The following is an 18,659-nucleotide window of genomic DNA, read 5'->3' on the forward strand; positions in this document are numbered from 1 at the left end:
GCATTCAGGGTTGTATGGCACTGAAATACATAATTGTGTCTAGGGCTCCTCTCAACCTTTCTGGTGGAAAGAGGGAGTTTGTGTGTGGACTTCATAGTGCAATGAGCTGGTTCAAAGCCAGGCCCTTGGTTTAGATGTCAGGAAGTGGTCAACATGGTTGACCAACCAACAACAGTAGAGCAATAATGGCTACTACCTTGGACTGTCTCAGCAGCTCCTTTAGGATGCTGAAATCCATGCAGCAGTCCTCAAAGTGATCAGAAGGTCCAAAATGGGTGAACAAAATTAGACCAAAAAAGAGGGCAGAATCAGAGGTTTTCCTTTTTTGTATGTTATTTCCTTTTTTAAAATTTTATTTTCAAATACCAAAAATTAACAAATACAAACTCAGAAAGTTAGAAATAGAGATTAAAATAAAAGTAGAAATAAAAATAACAGGTATTGGAAGTTGTATGGCAAGTATGGAGTTTTGAATCTACATTTCTTTCTTCTTCTACAAGATCATATAAGATATTAGGTATCATATCTTAAACAGTCAATTGGTTATGTCTAAAATACATTTTCAGCAACAAAGAAAAAGATTATCTATATATCAATTATCTATTCATTAAATCCATAATTCATTAAACCCATTTCCCCATCGCACGCAAGAATAGTTTCCAATTGTCAACAAAAGTCAGAGATTTTCACTGCCAATACCACACGTCAATATGCTGGTTATTGGTGAAGAAGATGTGCAGTCAAATTATATCCTAGAGACCAGTAAACATAAGACCCTCAAGTAAAGAGGAAGAAAGAAGTCCCTTTTTAGACTATTTAAGATGCTACTTGATGGAATACAGTCCTTCCAGGCACTGGTGTTCTCTCATGGCTTGGGCGAGGGGGCCGCTTTACACTGGTGTTCAGGCACCTGAAAATCTTAGCATTTCCCATCCCACCCCCTTTCAGGAATGCCAGTATTTCCAGGCAATTTGTGAGCCAACCACACTTTTATTGTAAAGTGAACCAGAAGCAACAAAGATGCTGCAGAAACTTACTTGGAGCAGGACATCGGAACACACCATCAAATTAACAGTATTTATATACCGCTTTTCAACTAAAAGTTCACAAAGCGGTTTACAAATGCGCAATTCCCTTGATTATGGGGTTAAATTGGATATATTCCAGAACTATGAGAGCTTGCAGGATTGCTATAAGGACTATTAAGATAATCTGAGGACACTTAAAGATACATTGGTCATAATCATGGGGGTACACTGTGATCCAGTTTTAAGAGGGAGGTGCAAGAGTGGAACTGGGAGTCAGGATTGGGGGGTACACTAAGATTTGGGGTTAAGGGTTAAAAGAAAATTCTGGGGTTGGTGATAAAACAGGTTCAACTCAGGTATCTGAAACATTTGACTAATACAGAATTTCACAGAGGGCCTATGGCTTTTATTTATTAGCATTATTCATTTTTAGAAGCTAGTCTGGAAAGCAAAAAAAAACAAAACAAGGCAGAGCGCACAAGTTAGTGGCACTTGGGCCTTAATAAGAGGCAAGCCCAGAAGGTCCCAGGAAGAGGAGATCAGGAAAGCAAATTGGGATAACAGTTTTAAAGCAGAACTTATGTGAGTGGTTATGCTTGTGTGGTCCCTCAAGAGCCTGAACAGTCTTAGGCCCAGATGGACTAGGCACTCGAATGGGGTGATTTCATATTGTGGGCCGAATAATGTTCATGGCTGAGGGGCCAGAAGTGACGTCATTAAGCAAGAACTGACATCATTAAGCAGATGATGGTCAGGAATAAGCCATCAAGTAATAAGTTCCCAAGTAGAAACTCATCAGCTGCAATTGGCGGAAGCAAAAGTATGCACATCTTGATCATACTTTCAAGGTATGGGAAGGCCTGGTCACCTTTTCAGCAGTGCTGCTTCTGCCGAGGTTTCACTTTGTAGTTTAGCAACTGAGAAGTGCTCTGTGATGTCCAGAGTGAAGCTGCACTGCTGAAAGGGTGGCTCTGGAAGAGCCCAATTATAATGGGGGCAAATAAAGAGCTTCTGGGGGGCACATCTGGCCCACGGGCTTAATACTCCTGCACTAGAAACTCTCCTTGGATACCTTGTGCTTGTTTTCTTCACCAGTCTAGATTTTACATTCTGGGTTTTCCCAGTGAATTGTAGCTGAGTTATTAAAAGAAGTCACTATATTCACATATCCAATATTTTGACAATGGTAGGCTAAACATTGGCTATTGCCATTGCTGCTTCTTCACCATATTGGAGAATTTGACACATGTCAACCAGCATCTTGAGACTTTTATGCTGAAAGGCTTTTTTATTGCCTGGAAACTAATGAAATGGAAGGCACAGAACAGAAACATGGAGTCCTGCTGTCAGTGGGGCAAAAACATTTGCGAACTTTTAGTTGAAAAGCGGTATATAAATACTGTTAAATACTGTTAATTTGCATTTTGATGCAGTTACTTCTTAGTAAACAGGTGTCTCTGAGATAACAGTTGTCACAACATGGCTTCTCTTTCAATGTTCCCGAGGTTGGATGTAGAATAAATGGAATGGGAGGAAGAAGCAACATGGATATGATGTATCTGGATGGTCAGAAGGCGTTTGACACCATCCCTCACCAAAGGCTGCTGAGAAAATTCCAGTCAGGGAATCAGAGGGCATGTCCTCTCAAGGATTGGGAACTAGTTGAAGACTAGGAAACAGAGAGTGGATGTCAATGGACAATTTTCACAATGGAGAGAGGTGAAAAGAAGAGTGCCCCAAGGATCCATCCTGGGACTGGTGCTTTTCAACCTGTTCATAAATGACATGGAGACAGGGTTAAGCAGCAAGGTAGTCAGGTTTGCAGCCAACACTAAACTTTTCTGAGGAAGAGCAGAAGAGATTGTGAGGAGCTCCAGAAGGATCTCTCCAGACTGGGAAAATGGACAGCAAAATGGCAGACGCGTTTCAGTGTAATGCACACTAGGGCAAAAAAATCAAAACTTCATGAATAGGCTAATGGGTTCTGAGCTGTCTGTGACAGATCAGGAAAGAGAACTTGGGGTGCTGGTGGACAGCTCAATGAGAGTGTCAACCCAATGTGTGGCGGCGGTGAAGAAGGCTAATTCTATGCTTGGGATCATTAGGAAAGATATTGAGAATAAGATGGCTAATATCATAATGCCATTGCACAAATCAATGGTAAGGCCACACCTGGAGTAGTGAGTCCAGTTCTGGTTGCCACATCTCAAAAAGGATATTGTGGAAATGGAAAAGGTGCAGAAGAGAATGACCAAAATGATTACTGGGCTGGGACACCTCCCTTATGAGGATAGGTTACAGCGTTTGGAGCTCTTCAGTCTAAAAAAAGGCACCTGAGCAGGGACATAATTGAGATATACAAAATTATGCAGAGGATGGATAGTGTCGATAGAGAGATGCTCTTTCCCTTTCACAAAACATCAGAACCAGGGAACATCCACTAAAATTGAGTGTTGGGAGAGTTAGGACAGACAAAAGAATTTCTTTACTCAACATGTAGCTAGTCTGTGGAACTCTTTGCTGCAAGAAGTGGTGATGGCGTCTGGCCTAGATGCTTTTAAAAGGGGATTGGACAAATTTCTGGAGGAAAAGTTCATCACGGGTTACAAGCCAAGATGTATATGTGCAACCTCCTGATTTTAGAAATAGGTTTCCTCAGAATGCCAGATGCAAGAGAGGGCACCAGGATGTAGGTTTCTTGTTGTCTTGTGTGCTCCCTGGGGCATTTGGTGGTCCATGTGAGATACAGGAAACTGGGCTAGATGGGACTATGGCATGATCCAGCAGGGCTCTTCTTATGTTCTTATGGATGTCTTATGTAGTTCCTGCTTTCTGTCCAGAAGGGAACTGTTGTGTCACCCAAATCTCTACAGTGTTTTTCAGGGAAACCTTTAAAATAATATTTCAGTCATATATGACAAATATAAAGAGTATTCACACATACAGATGGACCGGGTCAGATCAAACACAAATGCAGAGAGTATGTTGAATCACTTGCCTTTTGAGCTTACTAAAAACCACATTGAGCACCAGTCATGTGACCATACAGTGAGAAGAGGCTCACAGCACAATCCTGTGCATGTCTACTCAGAAGTAAGTCTCACTGTGTTCAGTAGGGTTTACTTCCAGGAAAGACTGCATAGGATTGCAGCTTCACTATTTTCTGTTTCCACAGGTACATAATATAATACTCCCTTAACATTTTATTATATGATATAATAATATGCGAACTTAAGAATGACATAAGAAAGATGAAAGATCTCAGAACATCAAGAAGAACTGAGAGGGACATCTGCCCTTATCTTGAAACAACCTGGATCTGATAGGGGTGTGGGATAAGTGTAAAAGTATAACATCCATCCTCTCTTGGCCTGGGCTGATTCTTTGGCATATGAAAGGTGAAATGCTGCAGAAGGCTGGTGAAGAAGAGGAAAAGCTCCATCCTGGCCAGCTGTTCTCCTGCGCATGCACGCCGACCTGAAGAGAAACAGGAGGTCAAGCCAAAAATCAATCCCTGCTCACTTTGCTAGTAAGGAGTCATTCTTGTATCAGTTACACAAGGATACCCCCCATGCCTGACACCACTTAATTTGATTGATCCTAATTTACACTTGTGAATGCGTAGTTTTTCCACAAGGGTTAAATATTTGCTTAAAAAAATATTGGAAAGTGCACATTTTGCCAAATATTTACAAAATATGTAAAATTATAAAGGTCTTCCTTCTGGACACAGTAGTGATCTGAAGGCACATGACTGAGTTCTAACTCTACTACTAACCAGGTTTGGGCTTGAAGGAGCTCAGACATTTTAGAGATTCTCAGCAGATTTCCCAAGCAAAGATTTTTTTAACAAAGTTCTACCAGACAAATTCTCAGTTCTGGCACCAGGTATCCCATCTGACCTCTAATGGAGATGTGGGCACTATTGCTGTCACAATACAATCAGGGGTTATCCTAACCAAGTGGGCCCTCTGAGAGGTGTGGGTCCTTGGTCAGTGCCCAACCTGGCCAAACTCTGATGCCACCCCTGTTAATTCAACCTCTCTGAAAAGCAACCATCTGTGCACAGACCAGTCTCATTTCTCTTGCTAAGAAGATGGTGTGAGCATCACACTGAAATGGGCCAACATAGTCCTCTAGAGAAGACCAGTTTGGGCTAAGGCGAAAGAGAGAGATTATTCCTCACAAACCTGGGGAGGACAAACCTAGAACAGAATCTGGAATGAACTTTCCTAGTCCTCCTTCCCTTGGATTTACCTGCAGAGAAAGGCAGGAAGGCCTCCCGCTTGACAAATTGCCCATTTTTATCCAGGAAGTGCTCAGGGTAAAACTGGTGTGGATTCTCCCACATGGCTTCATCTTTCAGCACAGACGACAGGTTGGTGATAACTGTGGTGCCCTAAAAGCATGCCGACACAAAATGCATCTCAGAACTGCACGCACTTCAGAAACAACAAAGATTGATAATCTTTTTTTTATCAAATATCTCCCCTTCAGGAAAGGCATTGTGGAATACTTTGGATATAACAAACCCCAAAACGTAAACCTAAACTCAGCTCTGCCTCAGACTGTGTTGCAAAATACTAGAAACCCCAGCTTTGGATGCTGGTATCTCAGCTAGATCCTCCTGTTTCAAGTGGTGCTCCTCTGATATTCAGCAGGGGGAGAGTTTAACTGTCCCTCTTCACCCCACCCCAGTATCTTTTCTAGCAACTGTTTGCTGGTATTTCTTCTGCATCTTTTTAGATTGTGAGCCCTTCTGGGACAGGGAGCCATTTAGTTTGTTGATTTTTCTCTGCAAACCGCTTTGTGAACTTGTTCTTGTCAAAAAGCAGCGTATAAATATTTTTAATAGTAATAAATTGGCTGTGAGGGAGTCCTGTATGTCTCAAAGTTCACCAGTTTCATGTAATGGAGAGCGTTTTCTAGGTGGAGGAGATTCTGATTAAGCCTTAAAGAAGTTCACTTCTGGATATGCGCAAGACAAAAAAGCAACATATTTTAATCATCTGTCATGGTACCGATCCGGTCCATTCTTACATTGTCCATTGCTGCCCATTTCACTGCATTACGTCTCCTCTCCTGCCCTGACATACCTTTGGGATGAAGAATCCAGCCAACTCTGTATCTCGGAATGTCATGTGAGGGACACCAGCTGGAACAACATCTCCAAATCTTTGGATTTCATGGATCACAGCACGAGTATAATGCATGTTTGCCTGGTCCTCCATTTTGGGTGACCTGTTCTTGCCGATCACCTCATCTATTTCTTCTTGGACCTTAGCTGGAAAAGAAGCCCTTTAGTGGGAAGGGCGCAACCTCCAGTGCTCTACAGCTGGCAATGCAGAGTCTGGAAGGTCTTCCACATTCAGCCCAGTAGAAATGCTCCGCTCACCATTTTCTCCTCGCTACGCCTTGGCATGGAAGATTTCGAGCTGGAGCATCAGCTATGGAGTGAGATGCAGGCTATGGCTGCGGGCACTCTGCTAGCTGCTCCAGTGCACAGCCCCTTCTGGTGCAAGGCCTAATTTGGCAAATTGGTAAAATTGCCTTCAGACTTGCCACTGCCCTGAACGCTACTTGCTAAGACATAGCAGTCTCACTTTCCATGGCAGTATTTGAGAGCTATGCTGTTAAGAATGAAAAACAGTTATCCCAATATTGAGTTTGTAATGTCTTTTTAACCATCTTTAGACCAACCATTGAGTTATATGAGCATTGGGCTGACTGATAACATGTTGGGTGAGTTACAACCCTTGTCCCTAACACACTAGCTAGCTAGCTCTCCCTTATTTTGAACAGCTACATTGGCTTGAATATGGCCATCATTTGGAAACTGAGTTCGTCTTCATAATGTACAGTGCACGAGCCTTTATTCATGCACACCCAACATTTCCTAAGAAGAACCAACTTCAATTTTAAAAAAATTGACAGCTAATAAAAGCAGAAAGCCACACACAATGCAGGCTTCCTGTTCAAAGTTGTTTCAGCTTACTAAAGGACAGTGTATAAAGAAAGGTTCCACAGAAACTTTTAAAGCCAGGAATATCAGGTGCCAAGTTTTCCATCCAACCAGAGAGAATTCCATAGTATTAAGGCTAAAGTAGAGAAGGGTTTACACTTTGTGTCCATTTCATATTATGTCACAGGTAGAAGAAGGACTTCCTCAGAATACCTGAATGGACAGGAACTCATACACAGATAGACCAATCACCAGTAGTAGCACTTACTCTGGACACTGGGATGGAGGATCATGTAGAGCAATCCCCAGCGCAAAGTTGTAGTAGTGGTCTCTGTACCAGCAGAGAACAGGTCAGCAATTACGAAAGAGAGGTTTTGGGCATTGAAACTGCTGTTTACATCATCTTTTCTCTAAGGAAAAGAAATAATTTCCTGAGGCCAGAACCACACATTACTCATACCACAAGGCTGCTTCCCAATATAGCATCTCTATGTCTAGTTCTCTCCCCTCTGAAAGAACAGTCGCTCATGATACTATGCAAACACACTGCAAATGCCCCCCTCCTGCCAGCAGTAACAAATTTTGTGGTGTGGGAGTTACAATATAAAGTCAGCCTGTCACAACATGTTTGTAAACTTTATGAAGGAGAGGACTCCACAAGTGGGAGCTGGTCCAATGCTCCTCCAAGTTTTAGAAGTAGCCTATCTCTGAATGCTGGATGCAAGGTGGTGACAGAAGGTTATGGGTATCTTGTCTTGAGTGCTCTCTGAGGCATTTGGTGGGTCACTGTGAGATTCAGGAAACTGGACTCAGTGGGCCACTGGCCTGATCCAGCAGGGCTCTTCTTATGTTCTTCCTCCCACTCCCTGACTCAGAAAAAGAAGGAGATGTAGCGTGATGCTCTAGCCCACCTCTCTCCTTTCTTCCACACTTCTGCTTCACTCCTCTCTCTATTTTCCAATGCAGGGAGTGGGAGAAAGAGAGGTCCATACTTCACTAGGTAAAGTGAAGCAGCACGATGCACCTCCACAGGTGCTGGGAAAACTTGGGCTGGTCCAAGGTGGTTGTGTTCAGCCCCACATAGGGATGCTCCGTTCAGCCTATGGTCATTTTTATATGGAAGAAAAGTCAGAGAACTCCACAGTGCAGTGATTCTTGTGCAATTCAGGTGCAACACTGTCACAGCTGGTCACCCTAGTAAAGCATTCATGGTATAGTTCTGTCCTCCAGTGTAATTAAGGAATCCCTCACTGAATTGCTGTGTGTGTTCTAATGCATGACCAATTAGAAGGTTGTATTTCCTCACCAACATGTCATAGCCCAAACCCTGGGAAAACCCAAATCGTACCTTCTCCATTTCTTCCAAAAATGCATCAGTGATGTCTCTTCTACAGGAAGGATCCAAAGTCTCTTTGTGCATCTTCACAAGCTCATGTATATAGGCATATAAAGCTTTTTGATGTTGAAAGGCTTTCTCCACAATTCCAGGGATGTACAGCAAAAAAGGCACCTCGTGAAGGAACTGATGCCACAATGAGAGAGAGAGAAGAAAAAATCAAGCATCCAGAATCCTGGGGTGCCAGGAAGTGCCATTGTTCAAAGAGCACGTTATCATACCTGAGGCAAGAATCCAGCTTCCTCTTTTAAACCATCTCCTAAGAGTAGAAGTAACTTTTCAAATTTCTCATCCTTATAGTCAAAACGATTGCCAAAAGTGAGGGAGCAGATCACATTGCTGACTGCATTGTTTATGTAACGTTGTGGGTCAAATGGATGACCTGAAAAAGACAGCACAACAAACATGACATTTAGCAGAGATGGGCAAATCTAACATGGCTTGACTCAGGTCATGAATCTCTGCCCTCCATGACTCAACTTGAAAATGAATCTCAACGGGTGGACAAAAACAGAGCTGCTGCCAGTGGGTTGTGTGTTGGAGTTCTCTTTAAACACTCCTTTGATGTCCCATCCCATCTATAAACAAGGCGGGAGGGCATCGAACAGACTGCATGAGAGTGGGACAGAAGAAGGAGGAGGGTCACGCACAGCAGCTGGAAGGCTCACCAGTAAGACCCAATGCTTTGCAGCTCTACTCAGAAGTAGTCCCATTTGCTCCAGTTGTTCAATGAGGCTTCCTTCTCCCAAGTAACAACGGAGCCAAAAGGTGCCATGTGATTGGAAAGTGTGCTTGCTACAAACTGCCACCCCCCCCCCGCCTCACTGCTTCCTCCCTCTCCTTGGGCTCCTCCAGCCAATTCTAAGGCAAGAACCCCCTTGGGCTCCTCCTTCTATCCTCCCTCATTCAAAGAAACAAATCTGACCACCCATCCTTCGTCCAATGATCACCTGCTCCTTCAGAGACAGAAAAGAGAGCTCTCTCCCACCTCCACTCTGCCTCCTGGTTGATGCAAAACAAAAACATTAACCCTTCTCTGCCTCCTGGCTGGAACTTCCCTGCTGTTTGCTCCGTCTGAATGATGACCCCATGAGGTTTTCACACCATAAAAAAGTAAGCAAGTATATCCAGGCACAGGCAGACTCGAGTCAGTGAAAAACATGGGTCACTTGACTCTGGTGGGTAAGCGTGGGTAGGATTGCAGCCTAGGATGGTTAAACAGTTTCCTGTTTGATGATGTCATTTCCGGTCATGACATCACTTGTGGTGGGTCCTGACAGATTCTCATTCTAAAAAATGGGTCCCAGTGTTAAATGTGTGAGAACCACTGCCTTAGAGCCCAATCCTGTGCTCAGCGGCACGGCTTCGTGCCGCCAAGCACTGTCGCAAATGTGCCATAAGGCACGTTTGTGAGCCTCTCCGCCGGGCTCCCGTCCGTGCTAGCCCAGCGCCAGCAGATGCTGGGCTAGTGCGGGTTGGTCACGCACCCTCCACGGCTCAGTGGTCTCCTGGACTGCCAAGCCACAGCACAGTAAGTGGGGGCAGGGACGGGGCGAGGAGGAGGCGTTCTGGGAGGGGGGAGGCGTGACACAGAGGTGACATGGGGAGGGGAGCAGGCTGGTGATGTGCCAGGGGAGGGAGGGAGGTGGGTCCGTGGAGCTCCGCTTTGCAAGATCCAAGGCACTCGTGGAGGTCTCTGCGCCCTACATGTGTGCCTTTACCTTACGGCAGTGGTTCTCACACATTTAGCACCGGGACCCACTTTTTAGAATGTGAATCTATCAGGACCCACTGGATGTGATGTCATGACCGGAAGTGACATCATCAAGCAGAGACATTTTTAACAAACCTTTGTAGCAATCCTACCCACACTTACCCAGGAGTAAGTCCCATTTGCTATCGTTGTTAAAAAAGAATATACAGAATAGCTTGTTCAAAGTACAGGTCTGTAACATTTCCCCAAATGCAGTCACATACCATGGTAGCATTGAGCTTAATATGTTAAAAATAAAATATTGAAATGAATGGGGACCCACCTGAAATTGGCTCATGACCCACAGTTTGAGAAACACTGCCTTACAGTAAAGTGAGTAGCCCCATTGCAGGGCTGCTTACCTTACCCGGGGGAAGGGGACAAAAGTCCCCTTCTCCAGAGGCACCTCCCGCGGTAGCCTGGGGCGTGCAGGATCCAGCAGCAGCCGTTCTCAGTGCCACCGAGCCTGGGCGCCCAGGGCAGCTCAGGATTGGACTGTGAAAAGGCGTTAAAAATGTATTTTCCAACTTTCCTCCGGAAACCACAAGTCGCAGTTTTTTGACCTTTTAGGCAATTCTGAAGCCTGCAGAGCCACAGACAGACATGCACAGCCTCTGTGGGCTTCAGAAAGCCTCCGGAGGCAACCTGAGCCCAGCTCCCGTCACTTTCAGAAGCTTTAAAGGGACTGAAACATCTGATTTCAGTATCCTTGGTTTTCAGTATCCGCGGAGGTTCCAAGAACAGATCCCTCACAAATATCAAGGCTCCACCTGTACTTCCAAGGAAATCATTCCCTCCATTACAATGGAGGGTATAACTTCATGGTTTGATTAGTTTCTAAATACTGCACTAAGGGCACAATCCTAACTAGGTCTGCTCAGAAGGAAGTCCAATTTTGTTCAGTGGGGCTTACTCTCAGGAAAGTGTGGTTAGGATTGCAGCTGAAGATTCATAAGACCCTGTTTTTCATTTATAAGAAAGCTCATACTTTGGTTGAGTTCAGGTGACTCAGTTTTTGCCTTTCAGTAATTTAAATTTTACTGCCGACGTTTTGGTCAGCGGTAGTGAGTAGCCCCATTGCGGGGCTGCTTCCTTTGACCGGGAGAAGGGGATGAAAATCCCCTTCTCCTGAGGTGCCTCCCATGGTAGCCCGGAGTGCACAGGATCTGGCGGCAGCCATTTTCAGTGCCACTGAGCCTGGGCGCCCCGGGCAGCTCAGGATTGGGCTGTTAATCATTCCTTTAATGTTCCAAGGAAAGAGATTCTGCATTTTCCCAAGGCAGTTGTTTCTCATTCCTACAGGGACAGCATTCTTCTGAATTCTTATTTTTAATTTTAACCTAAACTTCTGGACAGGAATTACGTACCAGTAAGGCAGTAGATAATAAATTCTTTCATAAAGAGTCATAAAGCAGTTTCCAGACTAAAAACACCACAGAAGTATACAATAACACACACTTAGGGCGCAATCCTAACCCACTTTCCAGCACTGACATAAGGGCAATGCAGCTCCAAGGTAAGGGAACAAACATTCCCTTACTTTGAGGAGGCCTCCATGAGTGCCACCCAACTGCAGGATGCAGCACATGTCCTAGAATTTGGGCCTTAGTTGCATCATTCATTTAAGTAATCTACTGGGGTGTCATCAGCAGAAACTGACCACACTACAGAGCTTATCAGACATACTACCCTATCTAGAGGCAGAAGTAATCCTGCTCCCAGAGAGATACAGAACCTCAAAAAAACAACCAAGTACGGAAATTGATGGCATTTGAAATGTTCCACAAACTTCTAGGAGGAGGAGGACAACTCTAAGCCATTGCTTGGTTTTTAAATTCATCTTTCTTCCTGTTCTCGGTACACCTGGATTTGACAAACCTTCCTCAGAGCTAAAGGCAGAGCACAGATGTCCAACTTCCTCGATCACTAGATGCTCCAGGGATGTCTTCCCCATCCCAAAGTCCCTCAGTATGGAAAGGGTAAATCTCCTCTGTTCCTTCCATTCATGGCTGTACTTTGCCATTATCAATCCTGGCAAAGGAAAAGAAGCAAAGGGACTCTGTTATGACATTTCTTATAAACACCTCTTTATCTTTAAAAAAAAATGGGCAGCCTAATCCTAACTGAACTACCCACAACACTGGTGGGCAATATGACACTGGTGAATGGCCATGAATGTATCCCATGCAGGCAGAGAGGCAGCTGGAGGTCTCCTGTGTAGAGACCCAGCTGCCGCTATGGTCTCCTCAGTTTGGCAGAACCTGAGAATCTGCAGACCCAAAACCAAGAAGTCCCACATAGGGCTTTCAGGCCTGGGAGGGGGAAATGGGATCTGGCTGGACGTCTGAACAAGAGCACTCCTGTTCAGAGCTGGAGATAATTCACAACATGTTGTTGTTGGGCCCCGTCTATGTAACAATGAACAGTCACATGGAGCCTAGAAGACTGGAGACAGAGTACTGTGGGCAGGGCGAGGGAAACATTTCAGGTAACACATCATGTAATTTCGCAAAACATGAGGGTGGAAAACAAGTGTGTGTCGTGATAAAACAAAAGGAAAACATAAGAGGCTTGAGATAGTGGTGAGGAGATCAAACTGAAACAGCTTCCTGCTATGTACTGAAGACTTTGCCACCACATTAGAACAATGAAGACAAATGGGATGAGCAGTGGCGTCACTAGGGCTCATGTCACCCGGAGCGGGAGGCATCACCACATGCAGTGGGCGGGGCACCACCCCAGGTGGTGGGCGGGGTGTCTACCATCGCCCCGCCCCCACTGGTCTTTATTTTGATAGAATAAAGATTTGTCAACACAGTTTGCTTCATTGCATTCTGCATGAAATTACACATTGATTGATATATAACATGATGGTATTATTTTTACAAACTGTGATTTTAGTGATTTTGATCACTAGTTTTGTCACCTCCCCCCAGGGTGTCAACTTACTAACAACTTATTGGAGCAGTTCTCAAACTTTTAGCACTGGGACCCACTTTTTAGAATGACAATCTGTCCAGGACCCATCATAAAGCAAATTAAAATAAATAATTATAAATAATTAAATTAAAATAAAACAATTAAATAAGGGGAAACCAGCCCTTCTCGGGTGTTTTTTGGGGGCTACATTAGTTGGATCAGGACCATTCTGGTGCTGTTGGATTACTCTCAGCCTGCCCTTTCCGATGCACTAAGGCAAGTTCACCTACTCGCAAGTAAACACGCGATACAGCTTGGTTTCACATTCCATTGGGCTCCATGCATTTTTTGTTTTCTGTTTTTTTGCCAATAACTTTTGATATTTCACTCTGGTTTTCTGCATTGCATTCTGCTGGAAATTCCACATCCAATGGTATATAACATGATGGGTTACCCCTAAACATCACGATTTTAGAGCATCACCCCCCAGTGCGCGTCACCTGGTGCGGCATGCACCCCCCCTAGCGACGGCACTGGGGATAAGGCCTGTTTTGAACAAGATACTTCTACTGATCTGAGAGATGGTGTCTAGCTCTCCTTGATGAGGTTGCACTCCCTCCTCCTTAAAGAGCAGGTTTGGAGTTTGCAGGATCCAGAAGCTCTTCTGGATCCACATAATCTAGAGACCCGGGTGGCCTTAGCGATGAGGAGTGCCTTTTATCAGTTTTGGCTGATTCACTAGCTATGGGTTTTCTGGAGAGGTCTGACCTGGTTCGAGTTATCCTTGCTCTAAAGTCAAACCCCCTCCCCCCCTTGGACTACTATAATGTGCTCTACTTGAAGCAGCCTATGAGCACCATTCAGAAACTTCAACAGGTACAGCTGCATTGGGTTGCCTTGATAGGCAAGAATGGCAGGATAGATTTATTTTAAAATAAATACCTCTCTCTCTCTCTCTCTCTCACACACACACACACACACACCCCTACCTACCTTAAAGACCTTTCGGTGGGGTACAGGGTACTGCTGTGGAATGGGGTGGGGTCTGCTGGTTTCGTTGTTTTGCTTCTCTCTGTTTTAATTAATTTTACATTTTTTAGCCACCTTGAAGCAGGGTGATAAGGAAGGATATCAGAACTACCTAACAATAGGTTTTGGTGTACCACATATGCAGTGCTAGCTTGATCAGTGGTTGAAGCAAAGCGCTTCAGACTTCTTTTCATTTTCTCCTTCTAAAACATAGCATCCTACAACATGCCTTGATTGTTTTCTCCACAGCCAAGCCATTTGTAGACAGGAAAGTGGGGGCGATCAGAAAAATCCTCCGATTTATCCACCAAGGCTTCTTTAATCAGTTTGAAACCATTCAATACCACCACGTTACTCCAGCAATTTTGAAGGCTGTAAATGTTTCCATACTTCTTACTTAGCTGAAAAGAAAAGAAAAAGCAAAATATATTTTCTTGTTACACACACCCAAAATGTACATCAAATGGTAAAACCTACTGAATAGAAATGTCTTTTACTAAATGTTTCAAGATCATCTTCTAAAACTTCTTACAGGTTACAGGAAGAATTAGGTGACCTCCTGAAAGGAAGGCATTCCTGGGTCAGAACTGTACAGAGATGTGTTATTTAAAAACTTGCAAAGAGAACAACAACAACTAGGTATTTATATACCGCCTTTCTGGTCATCAGATTACTCCTCTGACTTTATTCAAGGCAGTTTACATAGGCAGGAATCCCTCAAGGGGATTTTTACAATCATAGAGGTTCTCTCTTTCAAGAACCAACAACATTTCAGAATGGATCTTCCTGGTTTGGTCTCACTTCTGGCCTCCAGTTCTCCCACGCAGGCTGACTACCTGAATGAAGGCTACCAAAGTCAAATAAAAGGCTAGTAAGGGGAGCTGGCAACCCACTAAATGAATAGTAAGAATGATATTACACAGAGAATCTTGGGTATGATGGGAGCTGAGCCTGCAAATTCTGTCAGAACAAACCACTCAGGTCATCAGTACATCCCAAAGGACACATTAATTCTACATCTCCAATACAGACACACTTCAATGACATTCATTGATGCTATGGCAATGGACTTCATTCCACTGATGCTATGGCAATCATAGATCCGTTTCTTGCATGTTCAGTATGGCCTTATTTGGTACTCCAAGCATGATGTATCTGAGGCAGTCACACGATGAACTCAACCGCCACATCCTACCAGTCAAGTGAATTGTGTTTTTATGCCATTTTCTATCTAGAACTATAATACATTTTTCACCATCATATCATCATTGTAATTGAAATACACCCTTTCCCCACTATCATTATGTTCATTGTAAGGATCTTCACTTATACCAAGGCTCCCAGGCTATTTTGCACCCTGGGAAAAGCTAATTACTTGTGCCTCCCCCGCAAAAGTCAAATCCTAACCAACTTTCTAGCCCTGGTGTAGCCATGTCAGTGGGGTTTGTGCTCCATCCAGTGGTGGGAGGGTAGTTATGGAGTCCTCCACAAGGTAAGGGAACATTTTTTCCCTTACCTAGGGACTGCACTGCAGCTGCACCAGGGCTGGAAAGTTGGATAGGAGTGGGCCCCGAGTCAGCTCATATGCCCATGTATCAAAATACAGTTACCCTGGGTAACTGGGTAAAGAGCCACTTTTTCAAGTGGTGGCCCTCTTAAATTTAGCAGGTGGAGAGTAACTGTCCCTCTTCATTAGAGCACAATTCTTCTGATTGTTTGCAATATGGGTTCAAAAGAAAAGAAGAAGAGTGAGAAGGAGAATGGGAAAAGTGGAAAAACCTGTGAAATGTAAGAGAGTTTTAAGAGAGATTAATTTGGAGCTGAAGCCTAAGATGCTGAAGTGCGCTTAACATAGTGAAAGACCAAAAGACTTATCCCTTGCTTTAGGTTTATCCAAAACTACGCAATTCCTTATGACATTAGGCATCTAGGGTGGCTTTTGGGTGAACCTAGAATGGCTTTGGAATAAGTTAATTAATTATATAATTATATCATAATTGTACTCATTATCCAGATTTTCACTACAAGGGCTGTTTTTAGGAATGGGTTAGGTATCTGTAAGGAAAGGTGTATACAGGAATGGGGCTTTACAGTTTCTGTAATAACCACAAGGGGGCAATGCTCTATTAGCAAAGAGCTAGTAAACAAATGCTAGTCTCTACCCAGAATTCTGTAGGTCAGTGTTTCTCAAACTGTGGGTCAGGACCCACTATGTGGGTTGCAAGCCAGTTTCAGGTGGGTGTTGATTTACTTCAATATTTTTAGTACAGTAGACTTGATGCTGCCATGATATGTGACTGCTTTGGGAAATGCTACAGACCTGTACTTTGAACAGGCTACTATGTATGTGCTTTTAACAATGATAGTAAATGGGACTTACTCCTGGGTAAGTATGGATAGGATTGCAGCCTAGGATTGTTAATTTTCTTGCTTGATAATGTCACTTCCAGTCACAATACTACTTCTGGTAAGTCCTAACAGATTCTCATTCTAAAAAGTGGGTCCCAGTGCTAAAGGTTTGAGAACCACTGCTATAGGTAGTGTTGGCTTCCCTTCCATTCAGTGAGGAATGCAAAACAAAATATGTTTGCTCTGGGTGTATGGGAAATGCATGTGCTTTATACAAGATGCAGAAAATATGCCAATTTCTTCCACCTCCAGGAGTAAACTGGAATACTTTCCAACTTTGTGAGCTTCTGATTAGAATGCAGGGCAGGGCGAAGTATGACAAACACTTTTTATTCAAAGTACAGAAAGAAAGTTGTATACATGAAAATACTCTGCTTGCAGGCAGTAACATGTCTGAGGTTAATAAGATACCTGAGGAAATGCAAGATGAACAGATCTGCAGCAATTCTTGATTCAACCAAACAATGTGTTCACTAAGTTTATCATACTTGTTCACTAAGAGTGACAAACATCTTTTTTCTGTTTCAGACCAGCATAAAAGGAATCAATACAGCACTAAGAGTGAACTAAATACTGAACACACATCCTATGCATATCTATTCAGAAGTAGGTCCTATTATGTTCAGTGGGGTTTACTCCCATGAAAGTGTGTTTAGGATTGCAGCATTATGGTTCAATCCTAATCCAGCTCCCGCCAGTGGAACAGGGAGACTCGTGGGCACAAATGTACCATAAAGTATGTTGCAACCACGCAGAGGCCAGTGCCTTCGGCAGAGAGACCTCCACTTGCAAGCCTTCGCCAGCCCTGGAGCTGAGCCTCCTGACCAGTAACCACAAAAAACCACTGACCAACTTGATGACACTCACACAACTCACCCACCTTAGCGACACCACTGGTGAAAGTTAATTTGTATCCAGTAAATCTCTGGAAACCTTGAACTACTGAGAACCTTAATAGCATTATATAACACTAACACTATAAACGAAAAACCTTACCCAAGGATTTCTACAGGCATCTGAGAGGAATATTCTTTGGGTTGCAGAGCAAGGGTTCTTTCCAGTTGCAAGGAGACAGCAGCCCATTAGGCAAAAGGAACCCTTTTCCTGGCACTTACCTGGGTGAAAGAACGGTGGGGGTTGTTGAAGTCAATGTGCAGCATGGTGCCAATGAAGGGCAGGGAGATTGGCCCTGGAGGGTGATTCCAGCTTCTCCGGCGCTTCATGAAATCAAAGAAGAAGACAAAAAAAATAAGAGAGAAGCCCAGCAGTGTCAGGTTATTCCATATGGCCGTGAGCAGGGAAGACACCCATATGAACAGTGCCATGGCCTGCTTTTTCCCAAGTCAATCTGTTTGTGTTCTCTCTCCCTTCCTGCCTGTCTTCCGTTGCTTTCTGGCCCCGGATCGGTTGTTTTCCACTCTTGTTCCTTCTGCTTTGGCTCTGTGCCCTCTCTCCTCGGGGCCCAGCTCCCAGACTCAAGTGTCCTATTAGCATACCTCCACAACCACCAATGAAAACCCTGTGGGAGTGGTAATGATGGCTAACTCAGCCCTCATAAAAGAAGATGTTTGTGCTCTGCCTTCTTCCTATCAGGGCCTCAGATTTCTCTTGGCATCACTGCATTTCATTTATAAAGCAGCCATCACAGTTATTAGGTACTGTTAAACTATCAGTGTTACAGCCCTGCTCTCAGGCTTATACTTATATAGTTATAAGTAGCTATAAATAGGTGGTTGAACTGTGAGCTGGACAGAATGTTTGGACTGCTCCATCCAGCCTGTTTCCCCCTCTGCAGCTACAGACACTGAGCAAAAGTCACAATCTCCCCTTATCTAGGGAGGGGCACTAACATATAGCCCAATCCTGACCTGCCCAGGGTGCAGGGCTGCAGCAGCACCAAAAATGGCGCACTCAACACACTCAGGGAGCAGCTGCCTCCTCCTTGGGAAAAGGGGACTTTTGTCCCCTTCCCCTGGGTAAAGCAAGTAGCCCTGCTACTCCGAAGGTTGGCATAGAATGAAGAGTCTTCATGTCAGGCGGCTAACCCAACACAGGGGCTCTGGATCCAGTGGAGCAAAGCTCCACCAGTCCCACCGTCCTGCCACCCCGCTCCCTCCCCCCAGAACACCTCCTCCCCACCCTCTCCCCACCACCCCCTGCCCC

At 44.2% G+C, this 18,659-nt stretch overlaps 1 protein-coding gene across 1 annotated transcript; it reads right to left on the reverse strand.

The window, feature by feature from the left end:
- Nucleotides 1-1,147: 1,147 nt before the first annotated feature.
- LOC136656787 (cytochrome P450 2D14-like) lies at nucleotides 1,148-17,921 on the reverse strand. Its single transcript, XM_066633095.1, has 9 exons — nucleotides 17,612-17,921; nucleotides 14,317-14,488; nucleotides 12,018-12,170; nucleotides 8,608-8,768; nucleotides 8,339-8,512; nucleotides 7,259-7,400; nucleotides 6,125-6,312; nucleotides 5,286-5,427; nucleotides 1,148-4,505 (listed from the first exon to the last, which is right to left on the reverse strand). The coding sequence occupies exons 1-9, from the start codon at nucleotides 17,819-17,821 to the stop codon at nucleotides 4,327-4,329; spliced, it is 1,521 nt and encodes a 506-aa protein (XP_066489192.1). The 5' UTR covers nucleotides 17,822-17,921; the 3' UTR covers nucleotides 1,148-4,326.
- Between the last annotated feature and the right edge of the window lie 738 nt (nucleotides 17,922-18,659).

Source organism: Tiliqua scincoides, chromosome 7, assembly GCF_035046505.1.
Source record: "Tiliqua scincoides isolate rTilSci1 chromosome 7, rTilSci1.hap2, whole genome shotgun sequence".
NCBI lineage: Eukaryota > Metazoa > Chordata > Lepidosauria > Squamata > Scincidae > Tiliqua > Tiliqua scincoides.